This window comes from Solea solea, chromosome 1 (assembly GCF_958295425.1).
Source record: "Solea solea chromosome 1, fSolSol10.1, whole genome shotgun sequence".
In the NCBI taxonomy this organism is placed as follows: Eukaryota; Metazoa; Chordata; class Actinopteri; order Pleuronectiformes; family Soleidae; genus Solea; species Solea solea.
The window spans coordinates 27,558,795-27,575,359 of record NC_081134.1 but is presented as its reverse complement, the minus strand read 5'-3'; the positions used below and the strand labels follow the sequence as shown (position 1 = coordinate 27,575,359).

The 16,565-nt window shown below is 40.5% G+C and overlaps 1 protein-coding gene across 4 annotated transcripts in view; it reads right to left on the bottom strand.

Annotated features, from left to right (window-relative positions):
• fars2 (phenylalanyl-tRNA synthetase 2, mitochondrial) overlaps positions 1-16,565 on the bottom strand; it is a 53,389-nt gene that overhangs the window by 12,387 nt on the left and 24,437 nt on the right. For 3 of the 4 annotated variants that reach the window (XM_058629054.1, XM_058629026.1, XM_058629043.1), the window contains exons 8-9: positions 3,667-3,827; positions 1,864-2,036 (exon numbers count right to left, since the gene is read on the bottom strand). In XM_058629054.1, coding sequence (XP_058485037.1) covers positions 1,864-2,036; positions 3,667-3,827 — 334 coding nt within the window. The remainder of the gene's footprint in view (positions 1-1,863; positions 2,037-3,666; positions 3,828-16,565) is intronic. The other variant, XM_058629034.1, reaches the window with a different exon arrangement.

The window sequence follows — 16,565 nt, the reverse complement described above, 5'->3', positions numbered from 1 at the left end:
AAATATTATTATTTCTCAAAAAGTTTGACCTTTTCTTCCCTTGCCCCCCTGCCCCCCCGCCAGTCTGTTAGAATTTGAAAGTCCTGAGAGTCCTGAGAAGAGTAGCTGCACAGACCTGAGCGTGTGTGAGTGTGTGTGTGTGTGTGTGTGTGTGTGTGTGAGAGAGACTGACAGCTCTGTCAGATTATCAGATTAGCCGCGGCTCGGTCGCGGCTGACAGAGCTGTCGACCAATAAACTCAGATTTGTGTGGGATCATCGCGAAGCATCAGCTTTGATTTGCTACGACATGAGATGTTTACAGAGCAGAGGAGAGGGCGAGAGACAACAGCAGCCACTCGGTTCTCTCTCTCTCTCCTTCATTACTTCACACACACACACACACACACACACACACACACACACACACACACAGACCTGAGAGTCTGCAGTTTTAGATCCATTTATAGTTTGTTTGGAGACTTCATTATCAAACATCTCACACAGGAGCTGCTGGTCCACTGCTGCCCCGTGTGGTCAGTTTGTGGCACTGCGGTACAACTGAACAAAGGATTTCAAACACTGAGTTCAACAAATAACACATTTGAACGACAGAAAACTGAAGTTTATAAAACCACTCACTCTCCCACACCAAACCACAGAGAGAAAATCAGTGATTTTAGCTGGTGGGGACACAGGAGCTGCTGGTCTACTGCTGCCTCGTGTGGTCACTTCATGTCACTGATTTAAATCTAAATGATGGATTTTGAATGCTGAATTGACAAAATAAGAAATTTGAACTTAGTGATGGAGGCAGCAGTGGATCAACAACTCCTGTGTGCTCTGATGTTAAAATCACTGATTTTCTATGAGGTTTGGTGTGAGAGAGTGAGTGGTTTACAAATGTCTGTGAAACAGTGAGATAAAGACGTGAACGTGTTATTAATCACATGAGACAGATGTGTCAACATGTTCAGCTGATTAAAGACACGACCTCATTCATTTATTGATTGAGGTTTTGTTTTCGTCGATCGTGTTGAGTTTAATAAAAGTTTCACTTTGAGAAAATCTGCTGAGACAAAGTCCTGAGTCCTCGTCCCCCAGAGTGTCTGTTCAACTAAGAGTCAGGCTGTATTAATGTAATGTGGTGTGCGCGTGTGTGTGCGCGTGAGTGTGTGTGAGCTCGGCGGGGAAAAAGGTCGCTATTTAAAAGACATTAAAATGCTGAAAGATGAATTGTGGCAGACATTTTTACGCACTGCAGGGCTCTCACCCCACACACACACACACACACACACAGTATTGCAAGGTCAGGCAGGTAAGTGTGTGTGTGTGCGTGTGTGTGTGTGTGTCGCAGTAATGAGAAAAAGTAGTTCTCAGCCATAAGGTAACAAACCTCCTACTGCTGCCCTTTAGACACACACTGACACACACACACTGTAAGTGGTCCTTACAAGGATAGAGGTAAACACACACACACACACACACACACACACCACACACGTACCACTTAAAAAATGAGACGTCAACAGCAGAGACTGCAGCTCAGAGGTGATCGTCAAGGACACTATGTGTGTGTGTGGACTACAGTGAAGACATTGTGTCCATGTCACGTTTAAAGAGCAGAGACAAAAAAACACTGAGGTCAAAGGTCAGAGTCAGAACTCCAGTGAGGAGCCTCTATCACCCCCTGTTGTTTTCTGAGTAATTACCAGAGCAGTCTGTGGCCTATGACCTCTGACACCCCCCCCCCCCACTGCCCACTTTAACACACACACACAGATGCTGCTTCCACAGATTAAGGCTAGGGGGCGCCGTATTCAGGGAATAACTGCTAAAATGAAAGATTACATGAAAATGAAAATGTGTGTGTGTGTGTTCTTACTGTGGGTGTGTGAACTCGTCCACCAGTGTCACTTTCTCCACCAGATCTCCTCCGATGGAACGAACCAGGTCGTAGAAGTCGTTCGCCGTGAAGCTCTGTGGCCCCGCCTCTGGCCCCGCCTCTGGCAGCCAGAATGAAATGTCGTTGTGGAGCGGCGGGTACTTACTGAGAGGCTTACACACAAAGAAAGACACATTTTTAATCCTTGAGCTCTGACAAACTATTTGTAATAAAAACATAACATTTTTTAGGTGATAAAACAAACAAAAACAAATAAAACAACAGCAGAAACTAAAGCTGGACAGAAGAGAGAGAGACAAAGTGAAAGTTAATAATAAAACAGAATAAATGTGTGTTCACTTCAGTGAACTAATCACTCATTCATGTGTGAAGGGTTGATTATTGTGGAAAGAACTTGTAATAAAGAAGAAGAGGCTCCTGCTGTTCTTATTTTTCAATTCCTCTCTTTTCATGTTTCTTTATCCATTTATTTATGTCTTTCATCAGTGAAGCAAAAACAAACTGTGACACAATCAATTTAAATAGAATTTTGTCTCTTTTTTTATAACCGCTGCTAATATATGTGGATATTCTACAGGAAAATAAACAGTGGTCGACATTTTTATTGTTCTGATAAATTCACTGAAAAATGTCAGCAGTTTGTAAACCACTCACTCTCCCACACTAAACGGGAGCTGCTGGTCTACTGCTGCCTCGTGTGGTCACTTTGCGTCACTGAAGTAAATCTGAACAAAGGATTTTAAATGCCGAATGAACAAAATAAGACATTTGAACTTAGTGATGGAGGCAGCAGTGGATCAACAACTCCTGTGTGCTGTGATGTTAAAATCACTGATTTTCTCTATGGGCTTTGGTGTGAGAGAGTGACTTTTCTCAACTTTAGTTTTACAAAAAGAAACACAGATTTTAGCCACTCAGCAAAAAATCTATCAAATAAAATCCGGGTCAGTTTAAGTCTACGACATCTTTAAGAACATGTCCACGTCTTTATCTCACTGTTAGACAGACCTTTCCAACAGGAAACTGAAGTTTGTAAACCACTCACTCTCTCACACCAAACCCCATAGAGAAAATCAGTGATTTTAACATCACACACACAGGAGATGTTGATCCACTGCTGCCTCCATCACTAAGTTCAAATGTCTTATTTTGTTAATTTGGCATTTAAATTCCTTTGTTCAGATTTATTTCAGTGACACAAAGTGACCATATGAGGCAGCAGAGGACCAGCAGCTCCTGTGTCCCTGCCAGCTAAAATCACTGATTTTCTCTATGGGGTTTGGTGTGGGAGAGTGAGTGGTTTACAAACTTCAGTTTCCTGTTGTTCCAGAGGGACATGATGAGGTCATTCAACACTATTAGAGTGGAGTGACACTGGATACACACACACACACACACACACACACACACACAGAATTGCTTGCGGTCACAGTTCATTAGCAGCAGTTGTTCAGGGGGAAGGTGCAGAGTTCTGGCCCAGGAGAGAAGCACTGACCCTGGGCAACAATGAGCTGCTGCTGCTGCTGCTCTGTGGAGGAACTGAGGTCATCAATAAGACTGGAGAGAGAGACAGGGAGAGAGGGAGAGAGGGAGAGAGAGAGGAAGAGAGGAAGAGAGGAAGAGAGGAAGAGAGAGAGGGAGAGAGAGAGCTCAGTCCCTCCATCCCTCACCACTTCATCTTCATATCACTCTCCTTCTTAGAACAATATCTGTCTCTTTCTCTCACCCACACACTTTCTTTCCTTCCATCTCACCTGTGTGTGTGTGTGTGCGTACATGTACCTGGAAACACACAGGCTGGTGAATGTCGTCCAGGATGAACTGTGTGAGGAAACGTTCGTCCTGACTCCAGAACAGCCTGATGTCGGGGATCTGGTACAGAACCATGGCGAGTCGCTCCAGCCCGAGACCAAAGGCCCAGCCCAGCTTGTCCCCCGCCCCTGCTGAAAACGAAAACATCAACAAACACACCGTATGATTCATGTCATCACTGTGAGATCACATTGTTTAACCCAAAAACTCTCCCTGCACCAAACCCCAAAGAGAAAATCAGTGATTTTAGCTGCGGGGAAACAGGAGCTGCTGGTCCTCTGCTGCCTCGTGTGGTCACTTTGTGTCACTGAGGTTAATCTGAACAAAGGATTTCAAACACTGAAGTGACAAAATCAGACATTTGAATTTAGTGATGGAGGCAGCAGTGGATTAACAACTCCTGTGTGTGTGATGTTAAAGTCACCGATTTTCTCTCTGGGCTTTGGTGTGGGAGAGTGAGTGGTTAAACATATGGCAGATTGTATTCAGCGTTACTGCAGACGATAATAGTGTGTGAGTGTTAGATCTTTATGTGACAGCTTTAAGTCTTTAAGCAGAAAATAGAAGCAAAGATGAAGAAATGTGATGATTTAAAAACAACTAAAAATAAGACACAACAAACACTAATAATCTGTAATAATCTATTATCTGTCTTCAGTGATTTAACATTCTGCTCACTGTCAGTCTCACTACTGTGTGTGTGTACACAGCTTCAGTCCAATCAACAGACAGAATGTAGTTTCTATGGTAATGAGTTTGGGGTCAGAGGAGATGAGAGAACACTGGAATAAATCTGCTCTTCATCATAACATCACATCATTTTCATCCACTCACTTCTCTCATTTTTATCCACTCATCTTCATCTGTTCATTTTCATCCACTCATCCTCTCATCTTCATCCGGTCATTTTCATCTACTCATCCTCTAATTTTCATCCACTTATCTCCATCCTCTCATTTTTTTCCACCTTATCCAGTCATTTTCATCCAATCATCCTCTCATTTTCATCCACTCATAAACTCATCTTCATCCTGTCATTTTCATCCACTCATCTTCTCATTTTCATCCACCCATCTTCATCCTCTCATTTTCATCCACTCATCCCCTCATGTTCATCCACTCATCTTCATCCTGTCATTTTCATCCACTCATCTTCTCATTTTCATCCACCCATCTTCATCCACTCATCCTCTCATCTTCATCTTCTAATTTTCATCCACTCATCTTCACCCTCTCATTTTCATCCACACATCCACTCATTTTCATCCACCCATCTTCATTTCATCCACTTATCCTCTCATCTTCATCCACCCATCTTCATCCTCTCAGTTTTATCCACTCATCCTCTAATTTTCATCCACCAATCTTCATCCTCTCATTTTCATCCACTGATCCTCTCATCTTCATCCGCTCATTTTCATCCTCTCATTTTTATCCACTCATCCTCTCAGGACACATTTTATTTTGAAGGTCTGAGGAGGAAGTATCTGTGTGCTCACACAGGTGAATTTGATCAACTCTACATGCTAAAATAATAACTCTTCCTCCTCCTCTTCCTCCTTTAATCAGGAGAAAATATTTTCCTTTTGAAGTAAGAGACTGTTTTGACAGTCAATCTGACAAAAATGTATTTAGATTTAAGAAGTCGGACCAGTCCAAGAACCGGGACATTTTAGGACATACTCAAGACCTGGATGGTTTTTGTCTCTGGACTCTGGCGGTTTTTGCCCTGGACTCTGATGGTTTTTGTCTCTGGACTCTGGTGGTTTTTGTCTCTGGACTCTGGCGGTTTTTGTCTCTGGACTCTGGCGTTTTTTGTCTCTGGACTCTGATGGGTTTTTTGTCTCTGGTTTCTGGTGGTTTTTGTCTCTGGACTCTGATGGTTTTTGTCTCTCTCTTGTCCCCCGTTCCCTTGCTCTCACTCCATCACTGTCTCTCCCACCACTTTCCTGTCTCAGTTCGTCTTCTCCGTCCCTCGTCTGTCTTCTCTGTCCCTCGTCTCTCTTCTCCGTCCCTCTTCTGTCTTCTCCGTCTCTTTTCTGTCTTCTCTGTCCCTCTTCTGTCTTCTCTGTCTTCTCCGTCCCTCGTCTCTCTTCTTCCTTATCTCTTCTCTGTCCCTCGTCTGTCTTCTCCGTCCCTCGTCTCTCTTCTTCCTTATCTCTTCTCTGTCCCTCGTCTGTCTTCTCCGTCCCTCGTCTCTCGTCTTCCTTATCTCTCGTCTGTCTTCTCTGTCCCTTGTCTGTCTTCTCCATTCCTTGTCGGTCTTCTCTGTCTCTTTTCTGTCTTCTCTGTCCCTCTTCTGTCTTCTCTGCCTCTCATCTGTCTTCTCCGTCCCTCGTCTGTCTTCTCAGTCCCTCGTCTCTCGTCTGTCTTCTCCGTCCCTTATCTCTCGTCTGTCTTCTCCGTCTCGGTCGTCTCATCCGTCTCCGTCCTCCTCTTCGTCTAATCGCCTGGTTTCAGATCTCTGTCTCTCCGTCTCATCTCCTCCTCCTACTCTTTTCCGTTCGTCCATGACGTGTCTTCTGTCTTCTGTCCCTGACGCACTCCATCACTCTCCTCCTCCTTCATCCCTTCATCCGCTGGTTTCCTCTGAACAGATGAACGCATTAATCCTCCTTATTTATCCTCTTTATTTCTTTTTCTGACGTTTTTTATTCCAGACATTTTTTATCATTACAATCTTTCTCAGTAATAATCCGACCAAACGCTCATGGCGTCCATGTTCTTTGAGGTTCAGGCCACGCCCCCACGTCTTAGTCACATCTTTCATTTCCTGTCTTCTCTCTGTGAACGTGGATGAGCTCAAGTTAAAGACATTCTTTAGTTCTTCAGCAGAGGAACATCGTACAGAGACAGTCGTCCTCTACAAACATCTTCATAAACTTCGCCAAGTTCCAGACACAAGTTTAGCCCAAAGGCGACTTCTCGAAACGTCAACTTCTCCGAACTTTGTCTTTTACAAACATCAACTTCTCCGAACTTGGTCTTTTACCAATCATCTTCTCTGAATGTTGACGTTCACTTTTACATTATCAAAGTTAACTTATCGTTCCACAAACACTCACGTCATGTCTCCAAACGCCAACTAAAACACTGACGTTTACAGATTCTCTCGTGGACTTAGCTTCTCTGAATGTCCGAATTCTACAAACGTTCACTTCTACCAACTTCTCCAAAACTCAACTTCTCTAAACATCGTTCCACAAATGTCGACTTTAGGGCTGGGTGATATCTCGATATTTGAATGTATATCCATATATTTCTAAACGAGATATACCACGGGACAATATCGCTTGTATCGATATAATTAATTTTGCGTTAAAATGACAATACATGAGCCGCAAGATCTCACCTATTTCTTCTCTCCCTGCGTCCCTACATACACACACCGGGGCGTCACATCCGTGGGGGAGGTGGGTATTTTAAAACCCACACTTTTCCCAGTGAGACACTTTTTCTGCAGTTTTTCCTCAGTTTTGCACAAACGCCGCACGACATTTAGATTAGCCGCTACATCTCTGGCCGCTTCTTTCCTCCCTCCTCTCCCCTATTCATTTTCACAGATACAATTATTATTTTATTAGTCATGTTTGTTCCTATTTTATTAAGTTTGTTTTTATTTCTGTTAAAATTGTAACAGTATTGTATTTTTGAATTAATTACTGTATATTATTGTAATGCAGGAAAGAGATTTGTTCTATTTTTTTCAAGGAGCATTTTTATTTCAGTGACCTCTGACATTTGGCATGTGACTGCTTGTGTATTTTTTAAAGGGTTTGCCTCTGGAAAACATTTTATTTAATATGCTATAATGCTTATTATAGCATATTAGAAAAAATAAATATTAAAAAAATGAAAAAATATCGAGATATATATCGAGTATCACCATTCAGCTATAAAATATCGAGATATGACTATCCCATATCGCCCAGCCCTAGTCGACTTCCACAAACTTCTTCCCAAAGTCCACGGCTCTAAACGTCAAGTTCCCCAAAAGTCGTCAAAAATCTGCTTCTACAAACATCGACTTCTCTAAACGTTCACTTCCACAAACATTGACTTGGAGCAACTTCTCCAAACCTCTGACTTCTCTAAGCATCTCCAAATATTAATTTCTCCATGTCCAAAAGTCGACTCTTTGTGAGGAAACAGTTTTCAGCCTCACATGATCTGATGATTCAGGATAATCTAAACCAAGCCGGACTTTTCTCAACGCGGTGCTGGAGCTGCTTGGTGCTGCCCTCCGGTGATGAACTGATGAATATCGATTATGAAAACATGATGTGTTTAAACAGTCTCTGATTGAGCCTCGGCCCTGAATTAACAATGAAGACCACGTGAATTATGCAGAATGATTAGTAACCATAGCAACAGCAGGGATTATGTCACGGTGTGTGTGTGTGTGACTTGATTTAGTTTGTTCTGGAAACAGAATCAATAAACTGATCAGAAACAAACAGATTCTGATTATTGGACTAAGACAAGAATCTGAAGAGACAACAAAACATTTAAAACGACAAGCTGAAAACGCAAAGACGACGAGCTGAAGATGATGAAGACGATGAGCTGAAGACGACAAGCTGAAGACGAGGAGCGTGAGACATCTGTGGTCACACACACACGGTGTCGCTCTCTGTAATCATGGACAGATTAGAGGGACGCAGTGGAGACGAGGGGACAGAGTTTACCGTCCTGATCTTCTGTTTAGCGCAGGTTAAGACACTCGTCGCCGCGGCGATAATGGAGCGTCTGTAATGAGTGATGAGAGAGGCGGACGGACAGAGCGTCCAATCACAGACAGACATCACCGTCACTTTGATCATGGAGATCATGACGTGGCACTTTTCTACTGCCAGAGCATGACTCAGCATGTTTTTTCTTTTATTCCAATAAAGACAGTTGTTGCTGTTAGCTACAGCTGCTAGTTAGCATGAATAAGAATGTTCTATTTATGATTACTGAGAGCAAAGCCCTGCCCATCCCCCCTGCTTTAAATGCTACACCACAAATACTAAAGAAAGTGGCACACACTGGCCCCTGCTGTTCACATGCATCATCATCATCATCATCATCAGCCATTTTCTCTGTGCGTCCATCATCAGGTCCACGCAGGACAGACTGTGTCCTCTGTGGACGACAAAATGGATAAATAAGACGAGAGAACATCGGCAACAGAAGGAGGGAAATCCCCTCCACTGTGTGTGTGTGTGTGTGTGTGTGTGTCTGTGTGTGTCAGCCTCTCCATCTGTCCGTTCAAACACAGTTGGGAAACAATTTTTCCTTCTTAAACTGAGAAAGAGTTACACATTGATCATTCATGTTCCTGAAGTTAAAGATTCATGTTCCTGGTTTTAATCCTGAAGTTAAAGATTCAGGTTCCTGGGTTTAATCCTGAAGTTAAAAATTCATGTTCCTGGGTTTAATCCTGAAGTTAAAGATCCATGTTCCTGGGTTTTATTCCGGAAATTAAAGATTCATGTTCCTGGGTTTAATCCTGAAGTTAAAGATTCATGTTCCTGGGTTTAATCCTGAAGTTAAAGATCCATGTTCCTAGGTTTCATCCTGAAATTAAAGATTCATGTTCCTGGGTTTAATGCTGAAGTTAATGATTCATGTTCCTGGGTTTAATCCCAAAAATAAAGATTCATGTTCCTGGGTTTAATACTGAAATTAAATATCCATGTTCCTGGGTTTGATCTTGAGTTAAAGATTCATGTTCCTGGGTTTAAATTTGAGGTAAAGATTCATGCTCTTGGGTTTAATCCTGAAGTTAAAGATTCATGTTCCTGGTTTTAATCATGAAGTTAAAGATTCATGTTCCTGGTTTTAATCATGAAGTTAAAGATTCATGTTCCTGGTTTTAATCATGAAGTTAAAGATTCATGTTCCTGGGTTTAATCCTGAAGTTAAAGATCCATGTTACTGGGTTTAATCCTAAAATTAAAGATTCATGTTCTTGGATTTAATACTGAAGTTAAAGATCCATGTTGCTGCGTTTAATCCTGAAGTTAAAGATTCATGTTCCTGGGTTTAATCCTGAAGTTAAAGATTCATGTTCCTGGTTTTAATCCTGAAATTAAAGATTCATGTTCCTGGGTTTAATCCTGAAATTAAAGATCCATGTTCCTGGGTTTAATCCTGAAGTTAAAGATTCATGTTCCTGGGTTTAATCCTGAAGTTAAAGATTCATGTTCCTGGGTTTTATCCTGAAATTAAAGATTCATGTTCCTGGGTTTAATCCTGAAGTTAAAGATTCATGTTCCTGGGTTTAAACCTGAAGTTAAAGATTCATGTTCCTGGGTTTAATCCTGAAGTTAAAGATTCATGATCCTGGGTTTAATCCTGAAGTTAAAGATTCATGTTCCTGGGTTTAATCCTGAAGTTAAAGATTCATGTTCCTGGGTTTAATCCTGAGTTAACAATCCATGTTTTTAATCTTTAAAGAGGAAACCTTTTATTTTGTGTTTTTTACGTCTTCTGACCTTTATTGCTGTGGTTTGGGGGCGTGTCCTGGCACTCATGCACCAATAAGAGGCCATGTTTACGATGTCACGCTCCACTCTCTCATCACGTCTTGAACCAAAGTGTCAAAGTGGTAAAAAGTCACTTTTTTACCACCCGGTGGTAAAGTGGGACGTTTTATGAGCTGAATGTAACAGGTCGGTTTATGGCTCCGCCTCCTGCTCTTTAATCACCTCTCATCATCAAACACAACCACCTGCACACGCTCTCATCTGGTACTTCAATGACCTTTGATCAAGTCAGGTCAGGTCGTCTCCACGGCAACGGCGACAAGGCGTTTAATGACATCACAGGTCACATGATTCAACCGAAGGAAACTGAAACCTTAATAAAGACTAAGTCTATATGTTAATGAGAGCCCTAGCACGCACACACACATACACACACAGTGAGCAGTAATAATTTATACCTGTGGTTGGCAGTGAACCGAGTCCATCCTCTCTAACGAGCTGCAGAGAGAGGCTCCGCCCACCTGCGGCTCATTAAAGACAGCAGATAAATGAGACGTCCTGGGCACACACACAGGCACGCATGCACGCTCACACACACACCTGCTGCTCAGGAAGAAAAACACATCCATATTCCTGGGTTTTATCCTGAGATTAAAAAGCCATTTTCGTGGGTTTAATCGCAAATTAAAAATCCAAGTTCCTGGGTTTAATCCTGAGTTAAATATCCACGTTCTTCGTACGACGTCTGACCACGTCAAAGTTCTAAAAAAGTTATTTTAATCACGATGTCGAACAAACAGCGACTTCAGACTTGACTTGCGACTTAACTCCACCATTAGGTGTCAGCAGGTCCATCTGAGGTCCATCAGTTGGTTACTCAGTCATGTGACCACCAAAGGTTTGAGTTCTCTGCTTTTGAGCAAGTGCTGGTAACTGCCGCTAGCCTCTGAGGCTAACCTCTGCTAATAACGTGACGTCTGGCCATGACAAAGTTCTACGACCTTTCCAATCAAAGTGTTATGTATCCTACTTTAAATATTTCTATATAATATTTCTAAATATTTCTTCATTAGGATTTAATTTTGGCAGCATTGGTCGTCCATACAGCAAATTTGTTTACTGATCTATTTATTATTATTTATCAATTTTTGATTAATTAAATGTACATACATGTACTTATTTATCTATTATTTATATATTTATTTATTCATCTCACCCAAGTTACATAAGTGTTTTAAATATCATGTGAAATCACTGTGTGGTCCTTTAAATCTTAGATACGTCTTTGTGAAGAGTGAATTATGGCAGTGTTGGCGTTCAATACAGAGCAGTGACAGCAGCAGCGACAGCAGCAGCACAGGAAGTCTTTATTTAAATGATATGTAAATGAGACATTTGAGTATTTTTTTTATATAATTAATGACAAATGTGTTTTGTTTTTCATGAGCGTCTGTGTGTGTGTGTGTGTGTCTCATGACAGTGGATCAGCATCATCACAGTCTGAATCACAGTGAGTCATGTGATTCATGTCCAGTCTGTTCAAACTGTGTCGTTAACTTTGTCATTCATTATTATGATTACATGGATTCACACGTTCATACACGTCTGCTGTTTGTTTGTCACACAAAAAAAACAAGAAAAGAGACAAAGATTCTGACGAGACACATTTAGACTCAGGGGGTAAAAGGTCGCAGAAACACACACACACACATACTTTCGTGGAGTCATAGACGTTAGTTCATGCTGTCACATCATGACCTTCTCACACTGCAGCACAAATGAGCTGACAAGGTGAAACAAGATGTTTCTGTTCACACACACACACACACACACACACAGTGACACACATGCACTCACTCACACACAGACAGATATTTACTCCAACATTAACCAGTCTTCTGACCTTTAACCATTAACTAGTACTGACTGAATCCTAACTTAAACCTAACAATAAAAAGTTTGTAATCAAAGGGTTGCCAGTTCAAATCCACCAGGTGAAGACCTCTGAACCTGGTACCTGTCTCTGAAGTCCTCAGTGTCTCATGTCAGGGGTAACGTTCTGCTGTGGCGCCCCCTCGCCGTAATCCTGGAGTCTGACCCAGAGTCAGAAGTCAGAAGACTGTGACAAGTGAACCACCTCCATCGCAAAGACTGCTGCAGGACGCCTGTAGCTCGGATAAGGTTGTGGTTCCCGAGATGATAAACACACATGCAAATGAAACACGAGCGAACGCGTGTATCTTAGCCTGTAGCCGACTATCGCTAATGCTAAACAACAGAACAAGCACACAAAGACAGTTTTACAGCTTGTAAATATTGTAATATACGTATTGTTGGCACTGCTCCTTCCTTTAGGTGAAGTTTGGTGCTTCGTCCTGCTTTATACTGCCCGAAGTTTGTGTAACAACAATCCTCTGTGAAGTGGTTGCAGCATACATGGAGGTATTTGGGAAATAACGTGATAACCAGCCAATCACGTAATAAGTCATTACGTTATTGGCAAAAAGTTATTACGTTATTGGCTCAACAACTTTATTACGTTATTGGTTTTATTACATTTAAATTATTACATTATTGGCCACTATTACGTTATTAGTTGCTACAATACTTAAGTACATTTTACATCAGAAAATTACTTTTCATACTTAAGTACAATACATGTCAGGTACTTTAAGACTTTTACCCAATAATATTGTAAAAGGTGACTTTAACTTCTACCAAAGTCCTTTTCTGGTAAGATACTTGCACTTTTACTGAAATATCACTTTCAAGTACTTTATACAAGACTGCCTGTGGTTTCTTATATTTCTCTGTTTTCTGTATAATACTATGAAGCTGAAGCCCGTTTTTTGTTTCCATTTTTTGTTATTTGCACAATTATGCCTATAAGTGTAGGTTACTATAGATTTTCTTTTATAATATTTTACATGTTTCAAACAGGTAACACTATTGTTTATCTGTTGTTAAATGCACAGCTGTGCTTTGTCGAGCCATGAAACAAAACTAAACCTAAATAAATGGTTGATGGTGATTAGATTAGATAAATTTATCTCTCACACTTTACCCGCTTTGTTCAAAATATTGTTATAATAGCACATATCGCCATTCGAATATGAGTTTTGGTCCATATCGCCCAGCCCTACGGAGACGTGAAATAATCCTTCACTGATCAGGAATTAATCTGAATTTATCTGTTTAAACACAATATCCTCACATACACAGATAAAGTGTGCTCATGGTTTAATTATCAGACGTTCATCAGCTGTAAATTAACTTCAGTCTTTGTGGAAATATGTTTTTATTAAAGAGGAGAAAGTTTCCAGATTTTACCCTGGAAAATAATCTGTGAGAGAGAAACAGTCGAGAAATTTAAAATTCAACTCCTTGCAGCGTCATTCATCCAACTGCTGTCTGTGTGTGTGTGTGTGTGTGTGAGTCAGCAGTGAGATAAAAATGGCCACTCCATCTCTGGACACAAACAGTCGTCACATGTTGAATCAAAACTCACTGAAAACGTCAACAGCCACCTGTTTGTCACCTTCTGGCCCCGCCCACTGAACCAGCCAGCCAATCAAAATGCACCAAAGATAAAAACACGCTCACGTCTTTATCTTAAACTGACATTTATTAACCACTAACTCTCACACACCAAACCTCATAGAGAAAATCTTTGATTTTAGCTGTGGGGACACAGGAGCTGCTGGTCCTCTGGATCACAGCAGTGTGTGATGTTAAAATCACTGATTCTGTTTCTTTATGGGCTTTGGTGTGGGAGAGTGTAGGTCATCATCTATTATTACCATGTAACAGTAAAAATACAAACATAACAAGATTCATCCATTCACACAATTATACAGAGCATCTATATGTCACACGCTGTTGTCAGGAGCAACATGACGTGAACACATGAGTGTGGAAAAGAACAGGGAATCAAACCCTCAACCTTTCATTTGAAAGACAACTCACTCCACCACTCAGCTACTGGATTATTTAACCCTTACTGGACCAAACTGAAATAAACCAAACTGAACTGAACCAAACTGGAATGAACCAAACTGGACCAAACCAAACTCTGATTTTGAACCAAAACACTTGTTTCTCTGTTAGTTTGTTTAAAGTAAGTGATCCACACAGACACACACACACACACACAAAATACAGACACACATTCACAGCTGTTCACCCTGGTCTTTTGTGTGTGTGTGTGTGTGTGTGTGTGTGTGTGTGCGCGTGCGTGCGTGTGTGTGGGCACCAGCTGTCCACCAGTTATTCCCCTCAGTGGGAGTGGACGGGTGAAGGGAGGACAGATGGATGAATGATGGATGGATGATGAAAATAAGAAGAAGATGAATGGATGATTTTCACCCTGGATCCAAGTGAACGTTTGAGTCTCTTTTCCCCCTCTCCTCCTCGTGTCATGTGACCTTCACACTCCAAACATGAGCTGAATTGTAGCTCTGCGTTTTAGCTTCAAGTGATTCTTAGATTTTATATCATGATTTTGGAAATTCAGTGTTCGCTGAATGTTTATATTTTAAAATATAGATTTTTTAAATGAGATTCCATGTCATGTGACCAACTCTGATAAACTGTCAAGTATTTGTGTTTTTGTTTTATATGAATATTTATATATATTTGTTTGTATTCACCTTAATATGTATTATATTTCACAAATATGGATTCAAATATATATAAAAAATTGTTTTTATGTCACGTGACACTACGATTCTAAATGAACGGACCATTAAAACTCATTTACGTTCAATACTTTGATGAATATCATTAAAAAAATACCTCGATTAAATGGTTTGAATAGATAGAGTGATGGTGACGAAAGAGTGAATTTAACCAAAGGAATGAATGAAACAATGGAGGGATGAGGGAGGGGAGAACGAAGCTGTCAATCTCTGAGGGGTCAGAGGTCAAGAGGAGGGGGCGGGTCTTTACAAGTCTGAAAACACAATGGAAGATAAGGTCGCCACACTTCTGTCCTTTTCCTCAGCTTCATCTCTCCATCCTCAGAGGGAGGGAGAGAGAGAGAAAAGAAAACTGCAGAGTCAGTTTTCTTTCTTTCTTGTTTATTCTTCCTCCTCTCGCTCTCCCTCTCTATCGCTCTCTCAGTCTGCCTGACAAAGAAGGAAAGGAACGACAGTCTACAGTTTAATGAGAGACGGATGAAAAAGGAGAAGGGTCACATGATTTATTCAGAGGGAGAAGGAAGAGATTAAGACTGAGAGCTGCCACCTGAACCACACACACACACACACACACACACACACACACACGGTCCCTCAGGACTGGACACGCTGTGTTTGAAGACTGTTAATTGTCGCCAACAAGACTTTAATCAGATTTCTGTCTCCACACACACACGCACACACACACACACAGTGTGTCCCCAGGGTTTTCCCTCCAGTGTCGGTGGCGAGCCACAACATATGGGACTTGGCGCTGATGACCACGCCCCCTCACCAAAATCTGATTTACACACACACACACACGTCTACATGTTTTTCTTTGTTTATCTTTCAAATATTGTTCAAGAAGAATTATTGAAGAATCATTTTAGACTTCATTCAATAATCTTGTAATAATCGTTTTATCATTGTTTATCAAAAAAAATCAATCATTAAAGAATTGTTCAAAAATCATTTAAGATTTGTTCAAAATTGTGTAAGAATCTTTAAAAAATCATGTAAGTATCGTTCACAAATTGTTTAAGAATCGTTCAAAAATCGTTTAAGAATCGTATAAGAATTGTTAAAAAATCGTGTAAGAATCGTTCAAAAATTTGTTAAAAAATCGTTTAGGAATCGTGTAAGAATCGTTCAAAAATTGTTTAAGAATCGTGTAAGAATTGTTCAAAAATGGTGTAAGAATCGCTCAAAAATCGTTTAAAAATCATGTAAGAATCTTTCAAAAATCGTTTAAGACTCGTTCAAAAATCGTTTAAGAATCGTGTAAGAATTGTTCAAAAATCATTTAAGATTTGTTCAAAAATCATTTAAGATTTGTTCAAAAATCATTTAAGATTTGTTCAAAATCGTGTAAGAATCTTTAAAAAATCGTGTAAGTATCGTTCACAAATTGTTTAAGAATCGTTCAAAAATCGTTTAAGAATTGTTCAAAAATCGTGTAAGAATCGTTCAAAAATCTGTTAAAAATCGTTTAGGAATCGTGTAAGAATTGTTCAAAAATCATGTAAGAATCGTTCAAAAATCGTGTAAGAATTGTTCAAAAATCGTGTAAGAATCGTTCAAAAATCGTTTTAACAATCGTGTAAGAATCGTTCAAAAATTATTAAAGAATAATTAAAGAATCACGATGTCGCACAAGCAGTGAGGACTTTGACGTAGTTTGGACATAAATTGCAGGAGACATCATAGAAATGTGACA